Here is a 25,353-nt window from a genome sequence, read left to right as displayed (position 1 = left end):
GGAAAATAAATCCCAAAAGGTTTGTGTTGGAGAAGCCTTTTTTCAAGGCATGATAATAATTTTCCAACAGTGTGAAACAACCAGGAGCTGGAGAACTTGCCATCTTACATTCATCATGGATTCAGTTACATTTCATCAACATTTGACAAGCGTAGCACTCGTCAACATCAACTGTAACCAGACAGTTTTCCGCCAGGGAGAAAATCCAGCAGATGGTATTCTCTTCGGTCGGTCTTTTCACTTTAAGATCCACAACAGCTTCTAACTAACCGAGTGTCAAGCGAGCCGGCTCAGACTTTTTAGTTCAGCAACAAGAGGGTGATTATAACTGCTGAAAAACATGTTTTCTCTGTGATCATGGTTACTATACATGATGCCCCGCCCCCCTCTCTTCAGCCTCATCCCCAACAATCAAAGCTGTGAGGCGACTTTGACATGCTTCACTCATTACTGATTGGTATAATGGAGTTGATTTCTACTTGCTATTCAGTTCAGCTCGTCAGTAGAAGGCTCCCTTTCCACCCACAGTCCTCCCCTCCCTCACCCCTCTCTACGTATGGTAATAAGCATTGCAGCAGTGGCTTCCCTCCTCCACTTATACACATCTCTTTCATTCCTAATTCATATTTCTGTATTTGTGTGTGTGTGTGTGTGTGTGTGTGTGTGTGTGTGAAAGTGAGAGAGAGAATACACATGTTGGCTGCACTACAGATTGTGCTGTTCTGTATTTTTGATTTGGAAATAATCTTTGGATTATGGAAGGAATACGTTACAAATGACAAATGTTGCTCTAATTGATGTGTGTGGTTTTGTTGTTGATATTGCATGGTAATCATTGGACAATCTTTTATGTGTGTGTGTGTGTGTGTGTGTTTGGTGTGTGTATCTCTGCACCGCTGGGTGGATCCCACTGTGTTCTATGGTGCTCTCAGTTCTGTGAGAAGGAAAAAATGGAGTTTTTAACAGCTAAGAGACTAACTCCAAAACATCAAAGACACAGAAAGAGAGAGAGAGACAGAGAGACGGAGGGAGGGAGATAAAGGGAGGGAGGGGTATGCCCTGTATCCGGGTAATGATGGAGGAGAGGGAGATGGAGGGAGGAAGGGGGACAAAAGAGAGCGAGAGGTATGGGAGGGGTGAGGGAGAGAAACCCACGAACCAGTGTACAAGGAGAGAGAGAGAGAGAGAGAGAGAGAGGGACTCTGAACATGCTGAAGGGAAGGAGGAGGGGAGGATAGCGAGTGAGGGATGGGGAGAATGCTGAGCGGATAGAAGTGTTACTACAGAGCTGCTGCTGCTGCTGGAGGACGGGCTGGGAGCCGAGGATAATGCTCCATTCCTCAGCGTACAGCGGCATGCCGGACACCTTGTGATTTCTCGTGGCGGCGGCGGCTGTTGAGGAGGAAGGTCTTCATTGTTGCAGCAGTCTTTTCTTTTCCCCTCTCCTTTTAACCACAGCCTTCTTCATCATCTTTGTGCTCGCCCCTCCTCACTCCTTATTCCTCTGCAACTGGCAACCGCTGGGCTCCCCCTCCTCTCTTTTCTACTTCTGTCCCCTTTTTCCAGAGGAGGGATTTCTGTATTTCATCAGGGATTGTAGAAGACAGTAAGAATGTTTTCTTTTCTGCTTTTTCAGTTTTCTCCTCCTTCAAGGAGACATGCATGGTGGATGGAGGGGGGTGCATGGCAAAGCAGAGAAGAATACGATTTAATGTTTGTGGAGAGACAGTGTTGGAGTCAAAAGGATCTATGTGTGTGTGTGTGTGTGTGTGTGTGTGTGTGTGTGTGTGTGCAGCAGGGGGTTTTGCATGTTCAAGTTTACTGCATTGATGTAACACATTAACTCTTCTCTCACATGGCTGTAATATCCCTGCTTTGCATTAAGATATACAGCAGTTGCATTAAATAAACAACTGAAATGAAAATCAAGACAGCTCTGAATGAATTCGAGATGCACAGACACAAGGAAGGCAAACCAACCAGTGTTTGGCAGTGGATTCCTCCTTGATGCCAGCAGATGAATACTCTTTCCCAGCTTTACAGAGAGGCACAAGAAGAGGGGATAAGAGAGAAAGTGGGAGAGGAGGCAGCTGTGAGGACACAGATCTGTAGACGCGTCACGACAAGTCAAGACAAGACAAGACAGGGAATCAGCACCGTCAGTAAAAACAGACATGTAGATGTATGAGTGATGATGCTTGTCAGCGCTTGTTTTTTTTATCGTGCTGTCAAACTGATAATCCCTCCCACATACATTTCTGATGGTCTGGTGAACGGCTCACCGCTCAGTGTTCACATTAAAAGGGTAACCAGTGCATAAAATCACCCAGTAAATCACACTTTGGCTACCCGGACATATTGACTGTAGTGTGTAAGGCAGGGTATGCATGGACGAACATGGACATAGATGCACCTCAGCATTAAATATGGTGTGGAATAATACACTCAGGAGCAGATAAGTGTTCTGCCAAGCGTTAAACAGCAGAGGAATTTCGAGAGCGGATGCTCAAACTGCTGTCTTCTCTCTTGAGCAGCTGTCCTTACAGGAAAAGGGTCACCCTGGCAGCAGAGAACATGTGTTCAGTTTGCCCCTGTCATTATCTCTCCACCTGAGTTTAGTCTATCTATAGATGCCTTTGTCTTTATTGAACACAGCCCACAGGAAGGTGATGGCAGGTCACTTTACAGGGCACACATAATTACACACACGCTTCTGTATCGCAGTGTTGCACAGAGCGGCGAGGAGGATTTCAGCATAATGTAGCAGAATTTAAAGTAAAACTGTGATTAACTTGTTGTCTGAGGCGTTCAAGCGCAAGAGACGTGACCGTGTGTTCAGCTTCGGTTTCACATCGCCCACACACACACACACACACACACACACACACACACACACACACAGTCATAGTAACTCGCACATGCACATGCTATTCATGCTCTGTATATGGTATGTGTCGCCTCAGGCACATGGAGGCAGACGATGGCAGAGCAGATCATCAGAGAGGACAGCCACCATTACACACCATGAGGGAAATTTGTAACAGTGAAAACTCCTAACACTACCATCAGTCCATTAATGGTGGATTTGGAGAAGCGTACAGTCTGTTTTGATGGATAACTGTTAAGTGCTGGTGTGCAACATACATGACTCAGTCTTTGCTTTGAGTGGTGCTCTAAGTTCAAACACACTCTTCACATTCTGATGTCAAGCTGTCGCTTCAACTTACTGCTGCCAGCTCTCCATAGATCGGTTTCAGTGGCACTTCCCTTGCTCATATGCAACTGCCAAACACACGTTGGATAAAAGCAGCTGCACTAGGATTCACATGTGTTTGACCATTCTGCAGTTTCTAAGGCAGAGATGGGTGATGGAGGCTGGAATGCAGGTACAACTAATCACAGGTTTTTTACTGATTTACTCGTATGGCTTATGTTTACCTTTGAGAACTTTCTTTCTTTATTTTTAACATACATTTTTGGCTAAAGTAATGTGATTAATTATCACATAAATGAGACTGTTTTGTGATAGAGGGAAAGACCAGCATTATTTACATCTTGTCTAAATGATTTTCATTGTGTTGTATTAACGGTCACTTATGGGCCTAGTTATCATTCCCTTGTTCTTAGCTACAGGCTAACCCTTGTTGGAAGTCCCTTTCCTGCTCCATTTTACAGTCATCAGTAGCCAGTCCAGTTACGCATGACTATATATATATATATATATAGTTATATATATATATATATATATATATATATATATATATATATATTTCAGGTGTAAGAGAGAGATTGAGGGGAGAGGACTTTTAGTGTTTTTCATGTCAAAATGGAAATATCCAGCTCCTCTGTGTTTCTCTTCTAGGCTTTTGGGTTTATAATAAAACAAGTATTACCATTAAAAAGTATAAAGGGAGAGCTAGAAAGTCTTAGCTAGGATACAACATGTGGTTGTTCAGCTTAGTCGCTAACAAAAAATCCCAGTTGGTGATGCTTGTCACATTCTCTCAGTTGATTGTCATATATGCCAGAAAATGAGGGACTGACATACTTTAGTATTATTGTTTTTGTATTGTTCTCCATATGTTAGATAAGGATACAAAAATCCAGTAAAATGACTTTTCCTGTTCATGTTCTCTCGATTCAGATGTGTGAGGTTGTTCTATTTCAATTAAATTAAAAGTTTTAAATTCATTTTAAGATTGCCTCCATTTTTCCCATTAAAATAACACAGACAACCAATTCCATAGGATCGAATCCTACAATGGGGATGATTGTCTGGACATCAGGATGGTCAGATTTATATAAAGTTTAAAGCCTTTGAATGATAGGAGAAACACAACTCAGCATTAAACTGTAGTCTGTCCGTGTGACAAGGTCCAGCGGTTCGGCCCAGCTTAGCTGAGTCCAGTACTGTTTTGTTTGACCCCCTGGGAGCTCAATTAATTTGGAGTTGATCTGGTTGAACGAGCTGATGCAGCTGCTGTTGAGAGTTGATTAACTGACTGTCATGTCGTTCGTACTTCAGATGGTGTGTGGCACAAAGAAATCGAGTCAAGGTCCAGCAAACAGCTATGATTTGCCACCCAAACAGATGAATTAAAATTCATCCCACGTTAGCAGGGAAATACCATTAATTCTTTCTTGGTCGGAAAGTGTTATGGAACGCCACACTTTACTTCCACTACACACACAGGGGACACAACACACAGCTGACATTTCTACCCGTGCAGTTCCCTCTTCAGGAGGACCAACATATTTTCTTGCCTCTCATTCAAGTGGTGATCAGTCAGGACACTAAGCTTACCTGTCTGGACGAGGAAAAACAGGCCTTGACGAAGGTACATGTTGATTTAGGAATTCCTAACTAATTGTCTTATTCCAATTGTAAGAAGGTAAATGTTGAGTCTTTTGGACTGATTGTTCAGTTGCTACTTGTCAAAGTCCCATCGTCAGAGCCTTATTTTCTCTGAGGTTTTGTGCCTTTATAGTTGTCAGTCACTCTAATGTTATATTTGCCCAAGTGCAGGGAGTGGAGCTTAACTTTCTTTCAATATTTGCTACGCTGCTCAGGGGGAGATGTAGATCATAACTCCAGATTTAGCCATCTCGCTTATGCTCTCACTCCTTTCTCTCTTTTTTTGTCACTCATTCCTTCTCCCTCTTACTTGCCGGCGGTAAAGACTACTGATCTGGGACAGACAGGCCTCCCCTGCGCTCTGTCCTACTTCAGCTTTGCCCTTTCACTTGTTTCTCCTTATTTCTTTTCCTCTGTCGTTTACCTCCATCCACTTATCTCTTAGCGAGTCGCTATGTCTTCCTCTCTATTAATCATTACACTGTGTGCGACTATTCCACCATTCCAGAGTGATGGTTCTGTCTGGTGTTAATAGGCTGTCAGAGTGTTTGGGAGACAGAGGCTGCGTCATTAACAGGACATTTTTCTCTACCTGGCGTGATGTAGAAAATGAATGTCTGCCTTGAATGTGTCTCCTTTGATTTGAAGGAAGGTGAAGTCTAGAATTGAGTTTAGCTGCAGAGTGCTCAAACTGCGTGTGTTAAATGAGGTCAAAATTACCCATAGCCCATGGTAATCTGTGAGGGTTTATATACTTTTAAAATTCAATTAATACTGTGATGTGTTTTGTTTAGATTGTCTTGGAGTGTTTGTGGGTGCTGATATTTCCATAGATCAAATGATAGCTTCCACTTCTCTGCAAACTAGAGCGCAAATAATATGCAGTATTGGAAGCCAGTATTATGCTTTGACATTATCACGGATAGATTTTGTTTATATACTTTATATGTTGGCAGAATAGCAACGGCAGCACACAAATGTGTAATGCTTCAATAATTTCCAATGAAGTTTCCTGACACTTTTACGGTTACTGTAAAATATCCTGCTATTCCTCTGACTCTGTGAGGTTGTACTTACGCACAGCGGTGCTTTGAGCTAAATGCTACATTAGCATGCTAATATGCTCATAGTGACAATGCTAGCATGCTGATGCCACAGTCGTTTACCATGTTCACTATCTTCGTTTATCGTGTTAGCATTCTAGCCAATGATAATTAGCACTGAAAACAAAGTACAGCAGAGGCTTATGGGAATATCATAGTTGTGCAGGTATTCAGTCAGAAACCAAAGTATGACCTTATGAGACTCAATCAGGAGATCACCAACGTTATTAGAATGCATTCTGCGGGGGACGTGAATGTCTGTACCAAATTTCATCTATCTGACAGTTGTGCAGTTATTTCACGCTGAACCACAAATGTCAACCTCATGGAGGTACTAGAGGAAAAGTCAGGAGATCACCAAAGTCATGCTAACTAACTGAACAAAATGACAAAAAACAAAAGCCTCACTTTCTGTGTACCCAAGCACTTTTCAACACTACTACTATCGTGAGCTGGAAATAAACAGTAATTCAGTGTTGTGTTGTGGTCATGGAGTAGCAGAACATACATTTTACCCATAAGGCAATTTCAAATTCCGAATGGTATCCTAAAATAAGTTGTTATCATGGTGGATGATGTGTTTTTCAGTGTATTTGCTATAAGAGCACAGATATCAACGCTCACCTCAAAGTGTTTTGGTTGGGTATGTCTGTAAGTGTGTGTATGTGTCCCTGTGTAGACAATGCCCATCCAGACTTTGGTTTTCATAGGGATACCCCCCCCCCCCCCCCCCCACACACACACACACACACTCTATCCATATTTCTGTCTCACTGTATCTGCTGTATCTGTAATGCTATGTTGCTCTCTCTCTTTCTCACTTTCTCCTCATAAACAGATCACATCTGTCCCGTTGCAAAGACCCCATTCATGGTAATTAGGAGGAGGGGGGGGAGGGGCAGACTCCTCCATGCATCATGAACTTACTCTCAGTTTATTAGGGCTAATTGCAGCATTGAGAGGCGGAGAGGGGGGGTAGAGTGGGGATTTTGAATTCTCCCTACAGTCACCGCTGCATCATCAAAGTGGGATTGCTATATTTAGCAGCAGCAGATTCATGGCAGCAGCGGAGCAGTGCTGGCCCGGGATGATGATCAGAGTGTAGGGTGGGGTGTAATTTGTGTGTGTGTGTGTGTGTTTGTGCATGACTGAAGGCAGCAGCATAACCATCAGCCCCAGCAACTAATGCTGCATTCAGGTCCTGTCGGAAAGACAGTAGATAGGAACATCTTTCTTGAAAGCACTGTTTATTTTAGCGTTCAGATGAATACGACTTGGAAATAAAGGAATTTGTCAACTTTGAATATATAAAGTTGACTCTAAAGAGTGAAATTGGATGTTGTTTTCATCGCTTAAAGACACCCTGAATGATTTTAAGAGGATTACTCTTTGTGGTGCAATGATTCATTTGCTGGATAAAAATGAACTCCAATGTGTAAAAAGAAAAAAACAGATAACCTCAATTTCAATTTTTTATGTGAGCTCAAGTATGTTTGCTGGAAATCCTTAATTTGTGAGAGCAGTATTACAGCCTGATGTGAGCAGTGTTCCAAGGGTATCTTTCCAAAGCAAGCATTTCATGTTCTTTTATCTGTGAGGAGCTTATTTGATTAAACCAAACAGTGAAATGTGTAAGATCTGTGTAAGCTGATTGTGCCATGGCTTGAAGTCAAGTATTTTTTGGTCAGTATGTGATCTCATTTGGCAGTTTCAAATAGATATTCATGAAGATTGTGCAAATCAAAGCTTCTCTGTCCTGCTCCATAATGAATTATTATGATTTTAGATGTTTCAGTCACTAGTTAAAGCTGTCCATAGGCTAAAATGAATGTCAAATAGCTTGTCAGTACTGTCCAGGACCTTTGTGGTGTTGTTGAGATTTCTGCTGACGTTGCTGTCACTGTGTGTGACTCGCTGCTTTGTGCAAAACTAAATTGGTGTCAGGTTTGCTACTTGTGATTGAAAGGTGTCAAGCAGCATGTCTTTGTTTTCGTCAACCCTGTCGGAAAACAGCTGCAGCTGATGGAAAATGCAGTCTCCCTGATTTAGACTACATTTTATAACGTGATTAGCTTTGACATTACAAAAACAGTTTATTAGTTACCCCCCCCCCCCCCTCTCTCTTTCTCTCTCTGCAACCTCTTTAAATAACAGTATTACATCTCAATTTGTTACTGCATCTCAGCGAAAAAAGAGCCTAATTCAATTCACCTCCTCCGGGCTACAGCCCTCTGCATCCATATTGCATTGCAGTCTTTTTCAAACAGTAACTGATCTGTCATCAAGATACAATGTGTTATTTTTGGTTTTCATGCTCATTCTCCATCACCGCTTGCCTCCTCCTCCACCAATGAACTTGTCATGGACAGAAGTGTGTGTTGGTGTGTGAGCATGCACCTTATCTGCCTGTTTATGTGTGTCATTTTGCACAAGCAGTAGGCAGCAGTGGGTGTTTTAAAGTTTATGGGAGATGATGAATCGGCGATGTTCGGGCCAGGGAAGGTTTGGGCTTCTTGCTGCATTAATAATGGAAGCACAGCTGGCGGTATTTATAGTAACAGTGGAAGGGGGCCGTGGTGGCGTGAATGGTGGTGATATATGAGATACAGTACACCCTGCCAGCTCGCCTGGGCATCAGACAGTGTGAGTTCCCACACAGTAAGGCAGTGCTGGATGTGAAATTGGCTGACAGAGAGTGGGGGATCTGATGGTGACATGTGCACAGATACACACCCATACACACTCACATGCTCAGACTTACATGCATACGTTTGCAGCAATACAACACGCGTCGTCTTCTGATATCTGCAAAGTTTCATCAGAGGAGGAGAAGAAAAGCGTGCTTCTTCTGATCAGAAAATGATTGAGTTTGACGGTGCGAGCTATAGGAGGAGAATGAGTAGAAGAAGAAGACACAAGCTGGAAATGGAGGGAGGAACGCATGGATAGCAAAGAAGATATAGTCCATAGGAGACGTTTGATGTGAAGCCATATTGATTGGCCTCCATATCTTAGATTAAAACAGTGAACATGTGATGGCTTTCCCCCTCTGAGGTTGGCGATTATGAAGTCTGATTGAATCTGTGGCTGGCAGTCGTTCTGCTCTGCTTCTTTTGTTACTTATCTTTCACTTTCTGGGCAGATAACAAGAAACACAGGCGACAGTCACACATCAAAAGCGGCCAAGTCCGCAGTGGATTATTCAAATGAAGGACAAGGAGGTGAACCTGCTTTTTGTACAAGACAGCAGGGATTTGAGGAGATATCGTGCATCAGTTAAACTGTGCTGTCCCATGACACAAGTGACTTCTTTGTAAACAGTTGGGGAGGAAGAACTCAAATCTTTTAAGTGAAGGTAGTAATACCCCAATGTAAAAATACTAATGAAAATCCTACTCTTAAATGGTATTATGAGTCATATGCAGACTACTTCAAATATCAAAAGTAAAAGTACTGCAGAAAATGACTTATTTAATGGTGTTTAAATAAGTTTTATCTTATTTTATCTTATACTGCAAAGTAACCAATGAGTACAGCTGCCAAATAAATGTAGTGGAGTAAAAAGTACAATATTTTCCTTTGAAATGTAGGGAAGTATAAGTATGGAGTAGCATGAAATAGAAATACTCATGTTTTACTTAAACAAAGTACTTGAGTAAATGTTCTGACTTTCCACCACTGTCTGTGACTCTAGCTCATTGTGATTGTCGTGTGAATGTCACTTATGAGAGTAATGTGCTGCTACATTGTGCCAAATCTTGACTGATGTGCATGTTTCATTGTTAACTCAGTGTTGACGATCAACTGGCATTTGTTTCGTCTGTAAAGAATTACCACATCCCCAAGAATTGCTAAGTATAGAGTGGGAGAAAGAAGCATTTAAGTGATGTGTCTATTTGGGATAGTGTATCTGTCTGAGGAAATAGATTTTCTATTCAAAAGCCTTGAAACGTGAAACCACAGACCCTCCTGGAAGAAGTGCTGATTCAGCCGCTGCTGAACCGCAGGGAGCTGAAAAGCTCCCTTTAGTCGGTCAAACAAGGCTTTCTAAAACCATGACACTCTGTCCTGCTTTTTGGCCCTCTGCTCACTCTCCCTCATTTTGTTAGATATGAGTGAGTGTGAATCACAGCTCTCGTCTTGTCTCCTGGTTCAAGGTGTTTAATACCAACCACCATTTTTTTTTGGAGCTGCACGCTCATCACAACCCCAGCTTTGGTCAACTCCCAGCGGGTCATGATCAAAACTTCCATTGCTACGCCGACTCTGCTGACGGTTGGTGCTTCCTGACAGGACTTCAAAGGTTGTTCTGAGGAGAGAGGCAAAATAGAAATCCAGCAGGCTCCTGTGAATGTCAACCATGTTGGACGAGTGATTTGCTTCCTGAGGAAAACAAAAAGGGACGACCTGGAGGTTGTCACATTGTCAGGCTCCCATTTGGCACCTGCAGCCATGAAACAGCATCCACCTTTAATATTTCACAGCCCCTCGTATGTTCAGGCAGTCTCCCCTCCAGCTACTCCCATTGTGGCTTATTTATTCATGAGCTCCCCATGCGCTGCCAACTAATAGTCCCAACTTGGCCCTCAGTGCAGCCCCAGATATCAGCAAGTGGGTCCTGCCACTCTGAGCCGAGCTACCGCTTCACCTCTTCAGCCAGACAAGAGAGATGAGTCTGTGTGATTTAGGATATTACTCAGTGCTCTGAAACATGCAGCATATACAGTAGCTGCGAGCAGAAAAACAAATACAGATTCTGAGCAATTCCACTGAGATATAGTGGCGATGACGAATAAAGTTGGTTAATTTGCAGGCTATTTAAATGAGATCTCGGCTCTCTGGCTCCCCAGCTGATTGACTGTCTTCATCTCTTCTGTGGAGAATAGAGAGGCTTTAACAAACAGTGTGGCCTCTTACCTGCATGCAGAGAAATATTGTTTGTGCTTATACCAGACTGCTTTATTATAAGGTAGAGCTGAAACAATTAGTACATTAATCAAGTAGTCAATCGACAGAAAGAGCTTTCAGTTTGTTTATTTTTAAAGCAAAACCACCAAACATTCTCTAATTTAGTGGACAATTGGTTGCACTAAACAAAGACATTTGAAGATGTGACCTTTGGGTTTTCATAAACTGAGATGAGTATTTTTTTTTACTTTTTACAGACATTTTACAGGGCAAGTGATTACTTGATTAATCCTGTGTAATGAAGTATGAATAAATTGAACTTCATTTGCATCCGAGAGGAGAACTGATGTTAAGGTTTGTGCTTAACATGTAGATATTTCAGTGACATTTTAGCTCTTATGGTTAAAAACAAAACTAGAACATCCTTTACAGTATGTTATACTATTACTGCCAAAGCTCAAGAGACGTCAGCAACGCTGTAGTAGCATTTGTAGACAATTTTATATTGCTGTTGACCTATGCAGTCCACAAAAGGAAGAGAATAGAAGCTTAAAGGCAGCAGGGAATGAAAAATCTGTATAAATTACTGGTGCTGATTACAATTTTTCTGATTTTACTGGCCCTGCTTTAAGCAAATATTTGATAAACTGAGCTTAATAGTCTGGAAAACATAATTTGACCGGAAAATACCGTATTAGTCACAGTGTTGTGAGACAAGGTTTGGTAGCCTGAAGAAATACCATTCTGAACCACAGGGAAATAGGCTACGAGGTCACTCTTACCCCTCAGGAAGAGCTCACACGCTCATTTCTTTCTTGTGTCTTTATGCAGCTTCATACACCCACTCACATCTTCACTATAATTTAATGTTGTCTATATATAGGGAGCCCTCTGGGAATTTGTTTTATTGCTTTTCCCCAACATGTCTCTAAATCCTCTTCCTGTACTACAGTAACGTTTCTTTTGATGCTCAGAAATCAGAGAAGCAGCATTGGTTAGATGTCTTTGGGCTTATTGTCAGCATGAAAGCTTTTTGATTTCTTGTAAGCATGAACGTGTTGGCGAGTGTTTTGCAGCTGGAGTGTTTTGGCCTTTGTTTATGTTATAACAAGGGTTTAAGTCACTTTACAGTCTCAGACTTGGATGTTTGAGTGGGGGCCAGACGTTTATAATACATTGTGGTTTTTATGAAGGCCAAAGTCGCTCCGTCCACTACTTTGGTCCAGATTGAGATAGATTAGATGGAGCTACTGGATGGATTGCCATGACATTTTGTACACATTTCAATGGTGTCGAAGATGAATCCTAAAAAAACTGCTGTTCCTTTTACCACCACCACCAGCAGTTTGAATTTGTCAAAAATAGCTTTACTTTGTGTTTAGTGCTTATTAGTAAATATTATCAGGCTAACGCGCTAAACTAAACATTTTAGCATGATCATTGTTAGCATGCCGGCGGTAGCATTTAGCTACACAGAGCTCACAGAGCTGCTAGCGTGGCTCCCCTGTTGGCATGCTGAATGGATGATGAGGTGGGTGAGTATCGGGTGCACAGAAGGGAGTTTCTGGGACACAAAATGTGCTAGTCTTCTTTTCATAGTTGTCCTGGGCCTAATTCTGCGAAATTTCCACTATGAGAACATTAGTGACGCTGTCGTGCACCCCGCCCCTTCGTCTCAAACTCAAACCAGATTCTTCCGCCGGCGCTCACCCTAGTTTAATAGCACAAGGGATGGTTACATCAGAACATGCGTAGAACAAGTGGCTTCATTCTCCTTTGCGCGAGCCCTCCTGGGTCCCTGCAGTTTAGATTGATATTGTCTGTGACGTACAGCTCCCACGTGGACGCTTCAGTGCTGGAGGATGATTGCATAGTATATGTGTTCAATTGACCAGAGGGTCAAAGTTTACACACACATTATTAGCCTTTATCCATCTGTATGCACAGCTTCATGGGGAGGTTTGTGTCCATTTGTGCACATCAGAGTGCCATTTTGTGTGTAGATGTCAAACAAGGAGGAAAGAAAATTGGCCGTTCCAGTTTAGTGGCAGGAAAGTGGGGCGATCTGTTCTTTGGAAGTTTCCCAGTGAAATTTCCTGGGGACCAAGACACTGAAAATATCTATCTTTATACACGCAATGCCCTACATACTGTAAAAGAGAGGGTGAACCAGAGAGGGAGAGAGAGAGAGAGAGTAAGAGATGGAATGAGAGAGCACATGAGGATGTGTGTTTGGGAGAGATAAAAGAGAGAGAGCGGGAGGGAGGTTAAATGTCACAATGCTGGTGGGATATCAGTCTTTTGATGGCATCACACAGATAGATGGATTGATGCTTAGTAGAACCAGGTCAAGACTCAAGCAAGTCACCCAACAAAGTTATCTCATTTTCCTTCTCACTTCTGTGACATAAAAACCCCTCAAGTAGAAGTGGAAGCGCTGCCTCATAAACCCCATTTCACTCTGCTGATTATCTTCTGCCACCAATGGCGGTTTCAAGTGCTGCGTGATTGTGTATATGAAACAGGATTTGTTTGGATTACATTTACACCTGGAAACTGTGTCTTGAGTTAACAAACAGAGATCAAATCCATTTTTCCCTTGCCAAAACACAGATTTGCTAAACATGTCAGTTCCTCCTGTGAGCGTTCCGTCTTTTTAAACAGATGTTAAATGGCTCATCTCGTTCCCCATCCATGAATATCTTAACATTTCCTTTCTGGGAAGTGTGTTACCACCCAAGCCAGCAGCCACCTGTTCCATTTGTTGATTTGAGTGCATATTGGGTACATTTATAATCGGAGCTCACACTTTACTACAAACGATTATAATACAACAATGCACAGTGCATGTTAAAAGGGAGGAAAATAGCAGAAACCATTTTATAGCCAAAAAACAGCTCGAGGTGATGTGTCTTTCCTTTCTAGGTCAGGGTAAATACCAGGATGAATCGGATCAGCAAGCGTCAGGTGTCTTTAGGGACACGCATAAAACAAATCATGAGAACTATGGGAATCATATCAACCATGTGATGTATTACAGCCAACAGATCAACAGTGAATGACCAAAATGCGGTGTCCCATGCTGTAAAAGGCTACCAGTAGGTGATTAAGATTCAGAAATACCTTTACTGTATACACAACGCAGCAGGATTTCAATGCATCATAAAAAGCCAGAATGACATAGCCTGTGGGCGCATAAGACTCTGCTGCGTCTTAAATCTGAGACTCAACAACAAACCTTATTGAAAGTGACACTGCAGACAGAACAGATAAATATAAAAGCTGTCAGATGTGAATTTATAGTAAATGTGCCAAGGCAGGGTCAATGCATCTAAACTGCAGCTCACTGTGTGACGCTTCATGTTGACGGTTTAACTCTTTCTCAGAACAGAAACAGTAGGTCCTGCTGTGTGTTTATTGCCAAAAGCTGTATTGGCCCCGTTGCATTAGCAACCATTAGCCAAACACACCGCAGGCTAAGTGGCTGCTAACAGCTAACTACAGTATATCTCATCTTACCGACATGAGAAGAAGCGCGTTGTAGTCAGCACTCGGTTCAGTTTGTCATTTGCTAAGCATTAGTTATACATCATGCATACATACATAGGCTACATGCAATTACCTAGGCGTGCAAATCAAGAGTGGAACAATTTGTGTAGAGTCCTGAAGTAGGTGTTGATCACCGGCGGGTTAAGAGTAGTGAGGAGCCAGCAGTCATTGACGGAATAAAAGAGTCAATGAAATAAGTTTTTCAAAAAGTGTTGATGACTGCAATGAGAGGCCCTTGAAAACACTCAATGAACTAAAGCTTGTCTGGTAACCTCACAACGAAGACTTCAGGAATTCCCTGCTCCTGGACAAGAAATAATATCACGTAACTTGTGATGTAACTCGTAAAACCACATCCTGTTAAATTTTTGATTTGTAAATCGATTGAGTTAGCCCGCCGTTCACAGAGGGTGTTCTTGCTTTCCTTGAGGAGTTAACACCTCTGATTGCTCGAGGGTGAGGGTTAGTAGGGTTAATAATAGTTTTAAGTTGCTGAGCTCAGTGAAAGTGTTAATGACATGACCTGAAACTGAAACAACTCTCCAAGGAGAACGATAGAGAATAAATGAGAGATAAAGATGTATGACATCAAGATATGAAGAGTAGGTGATGATTATCACTTGTTGGCATTAGGCAATATCTAATCGCTCCATCGCCCTCTTCATCTCCTCTCAGATAGACGCGCATAAGCTCACACACACACAGCATTCATTATGACGGTCTTTTATCTGTGAGTCATGACTTTTCTCTCGGGAACTGATTATCACTTTCTCTCTCATAATTTTCCCTCAGTCCTGACCTGCTCCAGCTTAATTGGCGATGAGTGATTCTCTCAAAAGTTTGGATTCAGCCTTTTTAACTCCACGTTCATTTTCTCTGCTCCATCCATCAGGATCAGATAATATCTGGCAACTATCAACCTTGAATAAATATTAATTTAGCTAAGAATGCGTGACAAACAGGTCTGTCACACCAGCCACTTTCAGAGGGCTTATGATCACTGTGTGGTGTGGGTGGATTTTACTTAACAGCCTCAAGGTGTCATCTTGTAAAACCTGCAATGAAACGTACCTTTGCCTGCTTTAAGGAGCGTAAAATACATTTCATTATGTCTTTCAGTGGAGCGTTTGAGTAGCCTGTGAGGGTCGATGGGCTGTTTCAGAGTCTTTTCTACAAATTCTACAAAAAACTGGAACTCCTTTAAATTTTTTGGCATGAAAATGTGGATAAAGGCCAAATCTAAATACAATGAATATCAATATTAGCTCTGGCTTTTGGCAACTCCTACCAAAAATGGTTTGGCGATGGCATTACGATTCAACCCCACATTCACCCTCTCTGGCTTCTGCTCCTCTCTGCTCTCCATCATCCATCCCTGGTCAGATCACACCTCTGATTTCACAGCAACCTCTCACACTCAAGTCTTTTCCTCGTTCTCCATCAATGTTCTTTTGTTTCCCTGTTCCATCAGAATATCTCTGCTGTTTTTTGTTCTTTTCTATCCTCCCTCTACTTTCTCACACTATTACTCTCTCCTCCATCCATGTGTGTCATTGTCTTTACTCTCTGGCACCTTTTCAATTAATCCCCCTCATATTTTGAACCATGCTAGCGACGTGGCTTTACGGATGTCAATGTCAGTCCGTTGGTCGGTCGGTCAGCTGTCCTCCCCTTTGGTCCCTACTGAACTATCTAACGTCAAATATGTAACTTCAGTTATGTAACAAATGCACTTTTTTTTAAGCCAAACGTTAACCACGTGTTTAAAACTGCAACCGTAATCCAGGAGAAAATATGTTTCCCTCCAAATGTAATTGAGAATTCTGTTTACTTGTATGGGAACTTCATTTTTTGGAGACAGGTTTGGTGTTTCCTCTTCCCATCATGAAACCACTCACATTTTTATTACTGTTTTCTTTTCTCTCTCTAATCACACCCCTCTTGCCTGACTGCTTCCCCCTATGTCCTCTTCCCTGTCCTTCCTTTCTAGCTTCCCCTATCTTTGATTAGTCAGCACTATGCAAAAATATGGATTGTTCACTTCCATTTATTATCATATCTGCTCTAGGTACCCCTCCCCGGTTGGTGAGCTTTCTGACAAGACTCTACCAACGTTGCTACTTTCTCCCGCTCCTCCCCGTCTTTGTCTCTGTGCCCTTGTCTCTTTTATTCATCATTTCCCTCCAACAATTTGGTTTCCAGCCCTCTTCTCCTCCCCTGTCGTCTATTCCCTCTTTTTAAATATTCTTACAAGCTTGCTTTAATTTTGACATTTTTCTTCCATTCCTCAAGCCCTCCTCTACATTTTCCGAGACAGCATTAAATAAGAGTCCTCATTAATTTTAATTTACATTTAAGTGAGGCTTTCAAACCTTTTCCAAAGCTTTAAAAAAATACAATGTAGCTATAACAAGAGCCCAGTTCATACTGATTTCTGTTTACTTTTACGCAAGTACTGTAATATATTTTTTGGTACTTCCATTTCAATCAACTTTATACTGGACTTATATACTATACATTTATCTTATGGCCGTAGTTAGTACTGTAGACATAAAGATTTCACATGGAGAACACAGGGCGAGATCATAAAATAAGATTTAATAACCCAAGAGTGCATGTTTAGTAGTAAGAGTCATATTTAAAATGACGTTTACAGGCTAATGCATCAACAATGATTCATCCTTTGTCCTTGGTTGTCAAGTGTTACAAGTCTCCTCTGAGGTTCTTGTCTATTTTACTGAGTGATACAGTCTGAATGTCTGTTAAACTTCTACAGTCTGCTACACACTCGTCTGACATGTATTTCCTCATGACTGTGAACAGAAGGTTGCCTGCTAATATAAGCGTTCAGAAATTGGAGGCTGAATCACTGCCAGAGAGTCAGTATTTGTCACAACCAGTCCTGTACTCAGTGTGTTTGTGTGAGAAGTGGAGAAATTGAAAGAGAGAGACGACAGAAAAACAAACTCAAGTTGAACAACTTTTAGCTTCACATTCAGGCTTCAAACTGTGTTTTTGTTAGATCGAGTCGAGTGAAGGATTGTGGAAAGAATTTCAATTTCTGTAAAGCAGTTTCAGTTATTTTAGGTATTGCCTCCACACGGCACACACTTTAGGTACATGATGCTCAACTGGCATCAAATAAATGATACCTGATGGTTGCATCATAGAAAGTTGTAACAATCTCCCCTGACTGCCATGCTTTTATTTTTCAAAGATGTGAGACATAAAAGGAACATTCCTTGCCACATGCTGGGTCCTGTTGTCCACCCTTTCCTTTTCATTTTCTTGTGGCGTTTCTTCATTTCTTATTCTCCCTTCTTGTTTCTTGTCGAGCTGGACAGCTTGTAGCTTAATCTCATGAGGAGTCTTGACATTATTTTGTGTCTAAGACTTTTTTCCCCTTCACAACATGGCTCTGACTCCCCTGTGTCTTTCAGCTGCCTCCTCACAAGCACACACACACAAACTCAATTTACAATTTAAAGTAGCCTCATTATTCTGTACTTGAGATTCAAGAAAAATTAAAACAAAGAGCAACTTGATACTCATTTTATTCTTTCCAGATGGAGTTTTAGATTTGAAATTTAGTTTTGCACAGTTTTGTTTTTGCACAGATCACTGGTTCAATCAGCGTTCAAGTGTTTGTATTTACAATCTAAATCTGCAAAGCAACTAGTTATTACCGTCAAATAAGTGTGTAAAGTAAAATGTTCTGTCCTGAATATAGTGAAGTCGAATTTTTTTTTTTACTTAAGCTTAACTTTCAGATCAGGCGCTGATTGGTCAGTCCTCTGGCGTGAAGTGAGCGCCGTCTCTTACGTTTGACATTCTGCTGTTTGGTTCTGTGTGGAGCTGTCCACAATGTGGTGGTGCTGAAAATCCTAAAAGCTGCGCGCAGAGCCAAGCAGGAGCCACCGGGGACAGATCTGTTATTTTGCTTCTTGCTGTTATCTGCTCGTACTTGAATACAGCGCTGCATCGCTGATGCTCTGAAGTGGCTTCTCGGTTCTCTCAGGGGTGATGGCAAGAATGAGAGCGTATAGTTTATCACATGAAGAGCTGTTGTCCATTACAAGTGTCTGTATAGAAAATGTACAGTGTTGAATAGTCAACTTGTGTAGTGTTAGACCAATATATTAGTTTACTGAGGTGGATGTTGGATTTCTCACGCAGCTTTAAATGAACTAGAATAGTCTCAGCAGCTTCAGTGTTACAAGACTTAAATCTGAGATCCTTGTTGATGAATTGTACAAAACAATATGCTGAACGTAACGACCAGCTTTAGCTTTAGCAGTGGTGAGGCTAGGTTTGTCCTGATGGAAGGGCTAGAAGAAGTGTCATGGCATCATTCAAATCAAAGGAATTGTCCTCCAAAGTTAAACTAAAATTGTGTTGCAAAGTTGACATTTTTGACCAATGGTGTCACTAAGAGAGCTTTCGAAATGTATACAATATGTCAATTTCCAAATGTTGTCAATGAAAGTTATCTACTTTCTCATTCTAAGGTTTTATTCTCACGGTTATGATTTAGATGTAACTCTATAATGCTAGTCTTTACAGTTAGCACACAGTGATAACTTACTATTCTGTGCAGTAGTGCCCTCTAAAGTAGTACGTGTCACAGCAGTGCTCTCTGTACAAGCATGTTCCAAAATAGTGTAATTTTACCCGCTATAGTACTATCGCTCACAGTGAAATACTGATACGATTCAAGCGTCTGACGGTTCGGTCATCTGCAGTCAGATCTTGAGGGTAGCAGTACAAGCAGGATGTCTGAATGACTAGCGACAGTCTGGAAGCTGTAAATTAACAGCACAGGTGAGTTTATTTATACATGAGGTGTGAGTAGTATGGAGACCTGGAGACCAGAGTTTGTTAGAGTGATGGGGTATGGAGGCCTGGATGCAGCCGGGAAAGAGACTTACATTGGACAAACTTTGTTGTAGTTTTCCGTCTTCTCTGTCTTCATCACGTCTTCTCTCCCCCCCCCACAGTGTCTCTCTGGGAATGATGGTGTTGCCACTAGTGCCGCCCTCTCTGTCGCCATGACGATGCCGTTTAGCCCCCTGTCCAGCGACGAGGAGCAACAAAGGATGCTGGGAAATAATCGACATCTCTATCCAGGGGCAGAGGACGAGGAAGAGGAGGAGGAAGAGGAGGAGGAGGAAATGGAAGAAGATGAGCGTGATGAGGACCAGGAGGAGGAGGAGAACGGCGAGCTGGAAGGGGAAGAGGAAGACGACGACGAGGAGATGGTGGAGGAGGTCAGGCGAGGTGGCCTATCGCGGGGGGGCAGGGGTGAGGGACACAGGCCGCCAGGTAAACTGGCCGGAAGGCCCGCCGGGGACAGACAGATTCGGTCAGGGAACCCTGGACACACCACAAACCCCTATTCGTCCAATCCCGGACCCACGCACCAACAGCCAGCCAATCACGTACAGCAGCCGCAGCAGCAGCGGAGAGTGAAGGAGCGCAGCGGCGGCACGGCGTCTTCTGAGGACACCCACATTGCCATGATGGTGTTTCGCATCGGCATCCCAGACATCAAGCAAACGGTCAGTGCTGTCAGCGCACACTGCACACACATCACGGGAGCAACTCCTGAGAAGTCCGCAAACACAGCGGGCCACGTCTCATTAGTTAAACACACTTTTTAACACGGTCATGAACAATTACTCCACTTTCACCACTCAAAGAATGAAAGCTCGTTGTATTTCATACGAGTGTATACATGAGCAAACAGGCTCTCTCCAAAGTAACACAATCTGAAACTCACTAACTCACACCTCACACCTTGTTTGTTTAAAAGTGTAAAAACAATAATTTGCTGGTTTACGTGCTGGAATGCTTCTTGGCTGCAGAGCTAGGCTAGCTGTTTCCAACTGCCTCCAGTCTTTGTGCTAAGCTAAGCTACCTGGCTGCTGTCTGTAGCTTCATATTTACAGTAGAGAGAAGTGAGTGGTGTCGATCCTCTCTTTGAAGAGAGACAATACAAGTGTGTCCCTGAATACCGAACTATTCCTTTAACATACATTGTGTTAAAACATGCCTGAAGTTCTCAGGGGCCTCTGCTTGACATCATTTCTGTGACCCTGCACAGGATGATTGAGAAATAGGTGAGTGGATGGATTTCTGTGTCTGTGCCCTGGGGCCCATCATCTCATAATCTGACCATGAGTGTTATGACAGTACGTGTGGTCAGTTCAGTTAAATCCTGCGCTGTGCATGTGTTCCAGAAACACTGCAAATCTCCGAGGATTGGGCGTATTACATTAGATTCTCTGTCTTTGTCTCTCGCTCTCTCTTTGTCTCACTGCATCACCAGCAGAAAACTGAGAGAAGCGCAAATGCTCGTCAGCAAAGTGAAAGATCTGAGAGGGTGAGAGAGACTTTCAAGGTGACCCAGCGCCAGAGAGACAGAGAGGGGGAGACGGAGCCAAATCACATACCAGAGCACTCACAATGAGAACATGCAGCCAATTTGATTTCAGAAAACACCACAAGACAGAAAGGATTGAGAGAGAGTCAAAGAGAGGGAAGTTGAAGTGAAGGGAGGAAGCTAAAAGAGGGGGAAGCGCTGCCTCTGGCTCAATGTCGCCAAAGAGCTTCTAAATGGTGCGATAAAGCCCGCCGTGAAAAGCCCATTTCGGTGTGACTGGTTTTTAAGAGGGCTGTCCAGAATCATGATAGACTAATCTGTCTACTCTACTTTTTCCAGATGCGGTCTTACATCACATCAGTGCAAAAGCCTCCATTAGAAGTTTGTCGTAATCGGCCACGCGGGCTGGAGATGTAGCTGCCTCCATGTACAGTACGCCATTCTCCCACTCCCAACAAATTAGGCATGAGATGCCAGACACCCAGTCATTTTTGTTTCCATATCTGTGCTTTTCTGACGAGTGATCCGTGAAAGTGAAAGTGAATCATCTCAATTGTACCAATAATTGAATTATGAAGAAGCACGGGATGCAAGGAGCTAAGGCTGCATCCAAGTGTGTGTTTTTGTGCAGAAGAGAAACAGAGGAAGAGGAAGAGAAGGGAGGAACAGGGATAGAGGAGAGAGTGTGCGTCTTAGCTCAGATTAAAGCTGAACCACACTGCTTTTGTGTTCGACAAACAGGAGGCCGTTTTCCTCAGACATTAGCGCTCCGTCCTCTTTCTCTTTTCTATCAAACAATCGTGGCTTCTGTGATGTGTCGGCTTTATAAATCATCAGCAAGAATGAAACTGCAAATTAAATAAATGCATCTGTGAGTGCCTGTGTGTGTGAGTGCGTGTCTATATTTTATATTTACCATCCCAGTGCACTATAAATGCCTCGCTCAACGCTTCTTCCTCCCTCTTGCTGCCGTGTGATTTATTATTGATCTGTGCATGGGTGTTTTCAGCAGTGTGTGTGTGTTTGTGTGGATACCCAAGTGTGCTTGATTCGGTGTTTTTAAAACCACTCATAAATAATGCACCACTCCCTATTTCTTCTAACAAATCGGCATCAAAGTTTAATTGTAAAAAGATGGATAAATGGGATTGCTTGGGATGAGAATGCTCACTCAAGCTTGGGGTCAAAAATTCAGATATTGCTTAACGGTCACATGAAGACACAGAGCGACAGAATGGGGCACAAAGACATGTGTGTTTGGAAGAGGAGGCAGGAAGAGGTAGAAAGAGGCTGAGACAGAGTAGATAAAAGCACAAAGACGAGGACAGCGATAAAGGTAAACGCAGGCAGACACAGATAGAAGCTGATCAAAGTAGATTGATGTAGGAACCAGGTAGCTGAGAAAGGCAGGTGAAAAGAGATACATGTAGATTGAAAAAGACAGAGCTAGATAGAGATAGATCCAGGTGGATAAAGTGAAGCAGACAGAAAGAAATAAAGGTGGATTGAGAATAAAGTAGAAATCGGAATAGGGAGTACAGAAAGTGTTAGGATGACGATTGATATTGACTTTTTAAGCTGACTTTAAGCACTGTTTTATTTTATTTTTTTTACCCAAAGTACTGTGCTCTGCTCAGTATTGATCTAAATTAATTTGAGAAATGAATCTCACAGACATTTAGTATTCATCCCTTACAGGTTCAATGTGGCCACATGCTCCAAACATTTAGGGGCAGCATTTCACCTCTACTACTGGTTTGAACAAAATGTTTGGCCTAATCTTACACATATCACCTTTAAAGTAAATGTGTAACATCTGTCAAATTTGTATTACAAATTGACTTTGTCAAAAAAATCACGTTCGTCCTGGTCTATTCCTGCTGTTTCAGATCATTTAACAACATAAAATGCAAATTGAAGGACAAGCTCAGTCATTGTAGGAGAATTCATTCAATTTTCTCTCTCTTGAGTCTTTTAACAAGAAACATTTTTATGCAAGTCTTTTTCATTTCTATGAGTAGAAAAGAGGTGGAAAAGAAATAATCATGAATATGCATTTTTCAAGCCCAATTAATAATGCAATGCTAAATTAAAAAGAAAAAGTTGTAAAAAATGTCAGAATCTTGTTCTTATGTATACAGTTTGATAGCCATAAAGTCTCTATTTGTTGATTGTCAAGTATAATATCATTATATAATCACATTAATCAAACTAGCTGGCAGACGTGGAGGACACAGATTTTTACAAAGAAGGCCAATAATGATCCAATTTGTCAGTCTAACTGTGCAGTATTTTAAATATGTTTTCCTTTGGTCCATATGTGTGCGTTGAGCAACAACATAGACTCACGCACAGATAAACATTAACATATGAACGCACTAAAACATGACCTTATCTTCCTGCCAAGATGCAGTGACTCAGAACATATTTTGTTGCTCCCCAAGGTCTTGAGAGTTATAACCCACCATCACTCTGACATTTTACTGTCTCACTCACTCTCCTGTCCTGACTCAACCTCTTCAGGTCATTTTTCACTTTCCGTCTCTTATTCCTGCACATTCAGAATAAAAACCCTCTCATCTACTTTTTTCCCCCACTGGTTCATCTCCTGTCCTCCTCCTCCTCCTTCACTCGCTGGTGTTGGGTAATATCACGTTACACTCCCAGTACATTAGGTTTGTTCTACATGTCAGCTAATTCACCCTCAATAAAAATCTAATTGCTTGTTAATTGTGTTGTAATGAGACGAGGGAGTGACTCCAGAACGCAAATGCAAATGTTATGAATTGAGGGGGGAGGATTTCGAGTGACGTAAGTGACTCACATGCAGTAATGCAGAGACTACACACAAACACACACTGACGCTGGTAATAAGTGTTATAATTATATCTTTTGGCAGAATATATAGCTACATATATACATACATTGTTTTGTAAGCCAAATGAATCATGTTATTAGAATGCAGTTTCTGTAAAAAAAAAATAATATCTTGACAATATTTTTCTTTTATTCTTTGTAGAAAATACTAAAAAAATAATACTAAAAAAATATTAACGAGGAAAGGAAGGGAAGGGCTGAGGAGTCAAGAGCAAGGAGCTGAAGGAGGGAGGGAGGTTCAACGTTGTATTGAACAGTATTATAATATGTTAATTATCTGAAAACATGAGTTAATCAACATTAATAATATATAAGATTTTATAGTTTTAAAATTTAGAATTGTATTCATCGGTTTGTTAAATACATATTCTTAAGAGAGTTAATAAAGAGCTATGAGATACATCTTAGCAGAATATTTCTTCACCACAAAGGAGGGAACTGAGAACATTTAATCTGCTCAATTTGGCATGACTCTTTTTCATGCCATTAGGTTCCTGTATTTCTGCACACACTGAGCAGATTGGCTCACCTTTCTGCATTCATTATGTTTTTTTTGTGTATTGCAGAATATGTTTGGACACGATAAATGCCCTCTGACATTGACTGTCAAGAGGTCAGTGTTTGTTACTCTCTCCTGAAACGTTTCCACAGAGGAAACATCTGGTGATTTCGTCACTGCCTCCCCTCAGTGGGTCTTACCTTTTGCTGCTTTAAAACTCTCTTAACAGATCCGTACAAGCCTACTGGGGCGATCTCTCTCAAGGCACTGTCAATCAAGAGGCCACTGCTGGTGCACCGACACAGAGAGCTACAGATTTGTTTGTAATATCTCTCTGCTACATTTGTCAAGAGGAGATTTGGGCCATTGCTACATGTGGAAAGAATCCGGGGTTTAGTAGTTTGTTTTTGTAGGTCAAGCTAAAATGCGGTTGGATGGATTCTATCATCTCATGCCGAAGAGAGAGAAAGATCAGGGTGATATATAGAAGGTTATCTTGTCCCATTTTATCTGCTGAAGGTTAGGGAACGTCTGGCATACTGAAACTGTGTTGAAGAAAACTTATTGTACAACCCCCCAGTGTACCCAGTAGGCGCCTTTTGATGTCTAGAAATGGAGCTTTATTTGGTCGAAAGGTTTTTTGGAGGTTCAAGTAACATATAGCTGGTATTTCAACAGCATTTGAATGACTGTATTACTGTAGTGACCTGTTTTGCATTGGAATACTGCTGATTCAAACAGATCACCACCTCAGTGATTGGCTTTAGTAATGAGTCATGTCACTCAGTGCTCGAATGATTCATTGTTAGACTGAACTACCCAAAGGTATGTGAAGTAATTTAACTGTTTTATTTTATTTACACTCAGTGATGGAAAGCAGCTAAGTCTCTTTACTAAAATGCAGTGCTTAAGTACAATTTAGAGGTACTTGTACTAGTATTTCTATTTTATGCCAATTTATACTTCTTCTCCAAAATATAATACTGTACTTTTTAACTCCACAACATTTATTTGACAGTCATAGTTACTAGTTACTTTGCAGATGATGATTTGACTACTCTGAGTTAGCTGTGTTAGTGGATCTGCGTACTCTGCACTGATCCTTCCTCTTCCACTGGTGGCTGATGAAAAAGACTCTGGTCCATTAACTCACTTGTGTGCACTCAGCGACAGTCAGACT

At 41.8% G+C, this 25,353-nt stretch overlaps 1 protein-coding gene across 1 annotated transcript in view; it reads left to right on the top strand.

Moving 5' to 3' along the window:
• The first annotated feature begins 1,225 nt into the window (after positions 1-1,225).
• The window catches only part of shank1 (SH3 and multiple ankyrin repeat domains 1), a 72,931-nt gene continuing 48,803 nt past the window's right edge, over positions 1,226-25,353 (top strand). Inside the window, exons 1-2 of the mRNA XM_068727875.1 lie at positions 1,226-1,606; positions 19,413-19,973. Of these exons, the coding sequence (XP_068583976.1) occupies positions 19,464-19,973 (510 nt within the window). The 5' untranslated portion in view covers positions 1,226-1,606; positions 19,413-19,463. The remainder of the gene's footprint in view (positions 1,607-19,412; positions 19,974-25,353) is intronic.

Source organism: Cebidichthys violaceus, unplaced genomic scaffold, assembly GCF_023349555.1.
Source record: "Cebidichthys violaceus isolate CVI_PGR_0920_01 unplaced genomic scaffold, fCebVio1.0.p SCAF_40, whole genome shotgun sequence".
Taxonomy (NCBI): domain Eukaryota; kingdom Metazoa; phylum Chordata; class Actinopteri; order Perciformes; family Stichaeidae; genus Cebidichthys; species Cebidichthys violaceus.
The sequence above is the reverse complement of the archived record's forward strand: the minus strand, read 5'-3'. Positions and strand labels throughout refer to the sequence as shown.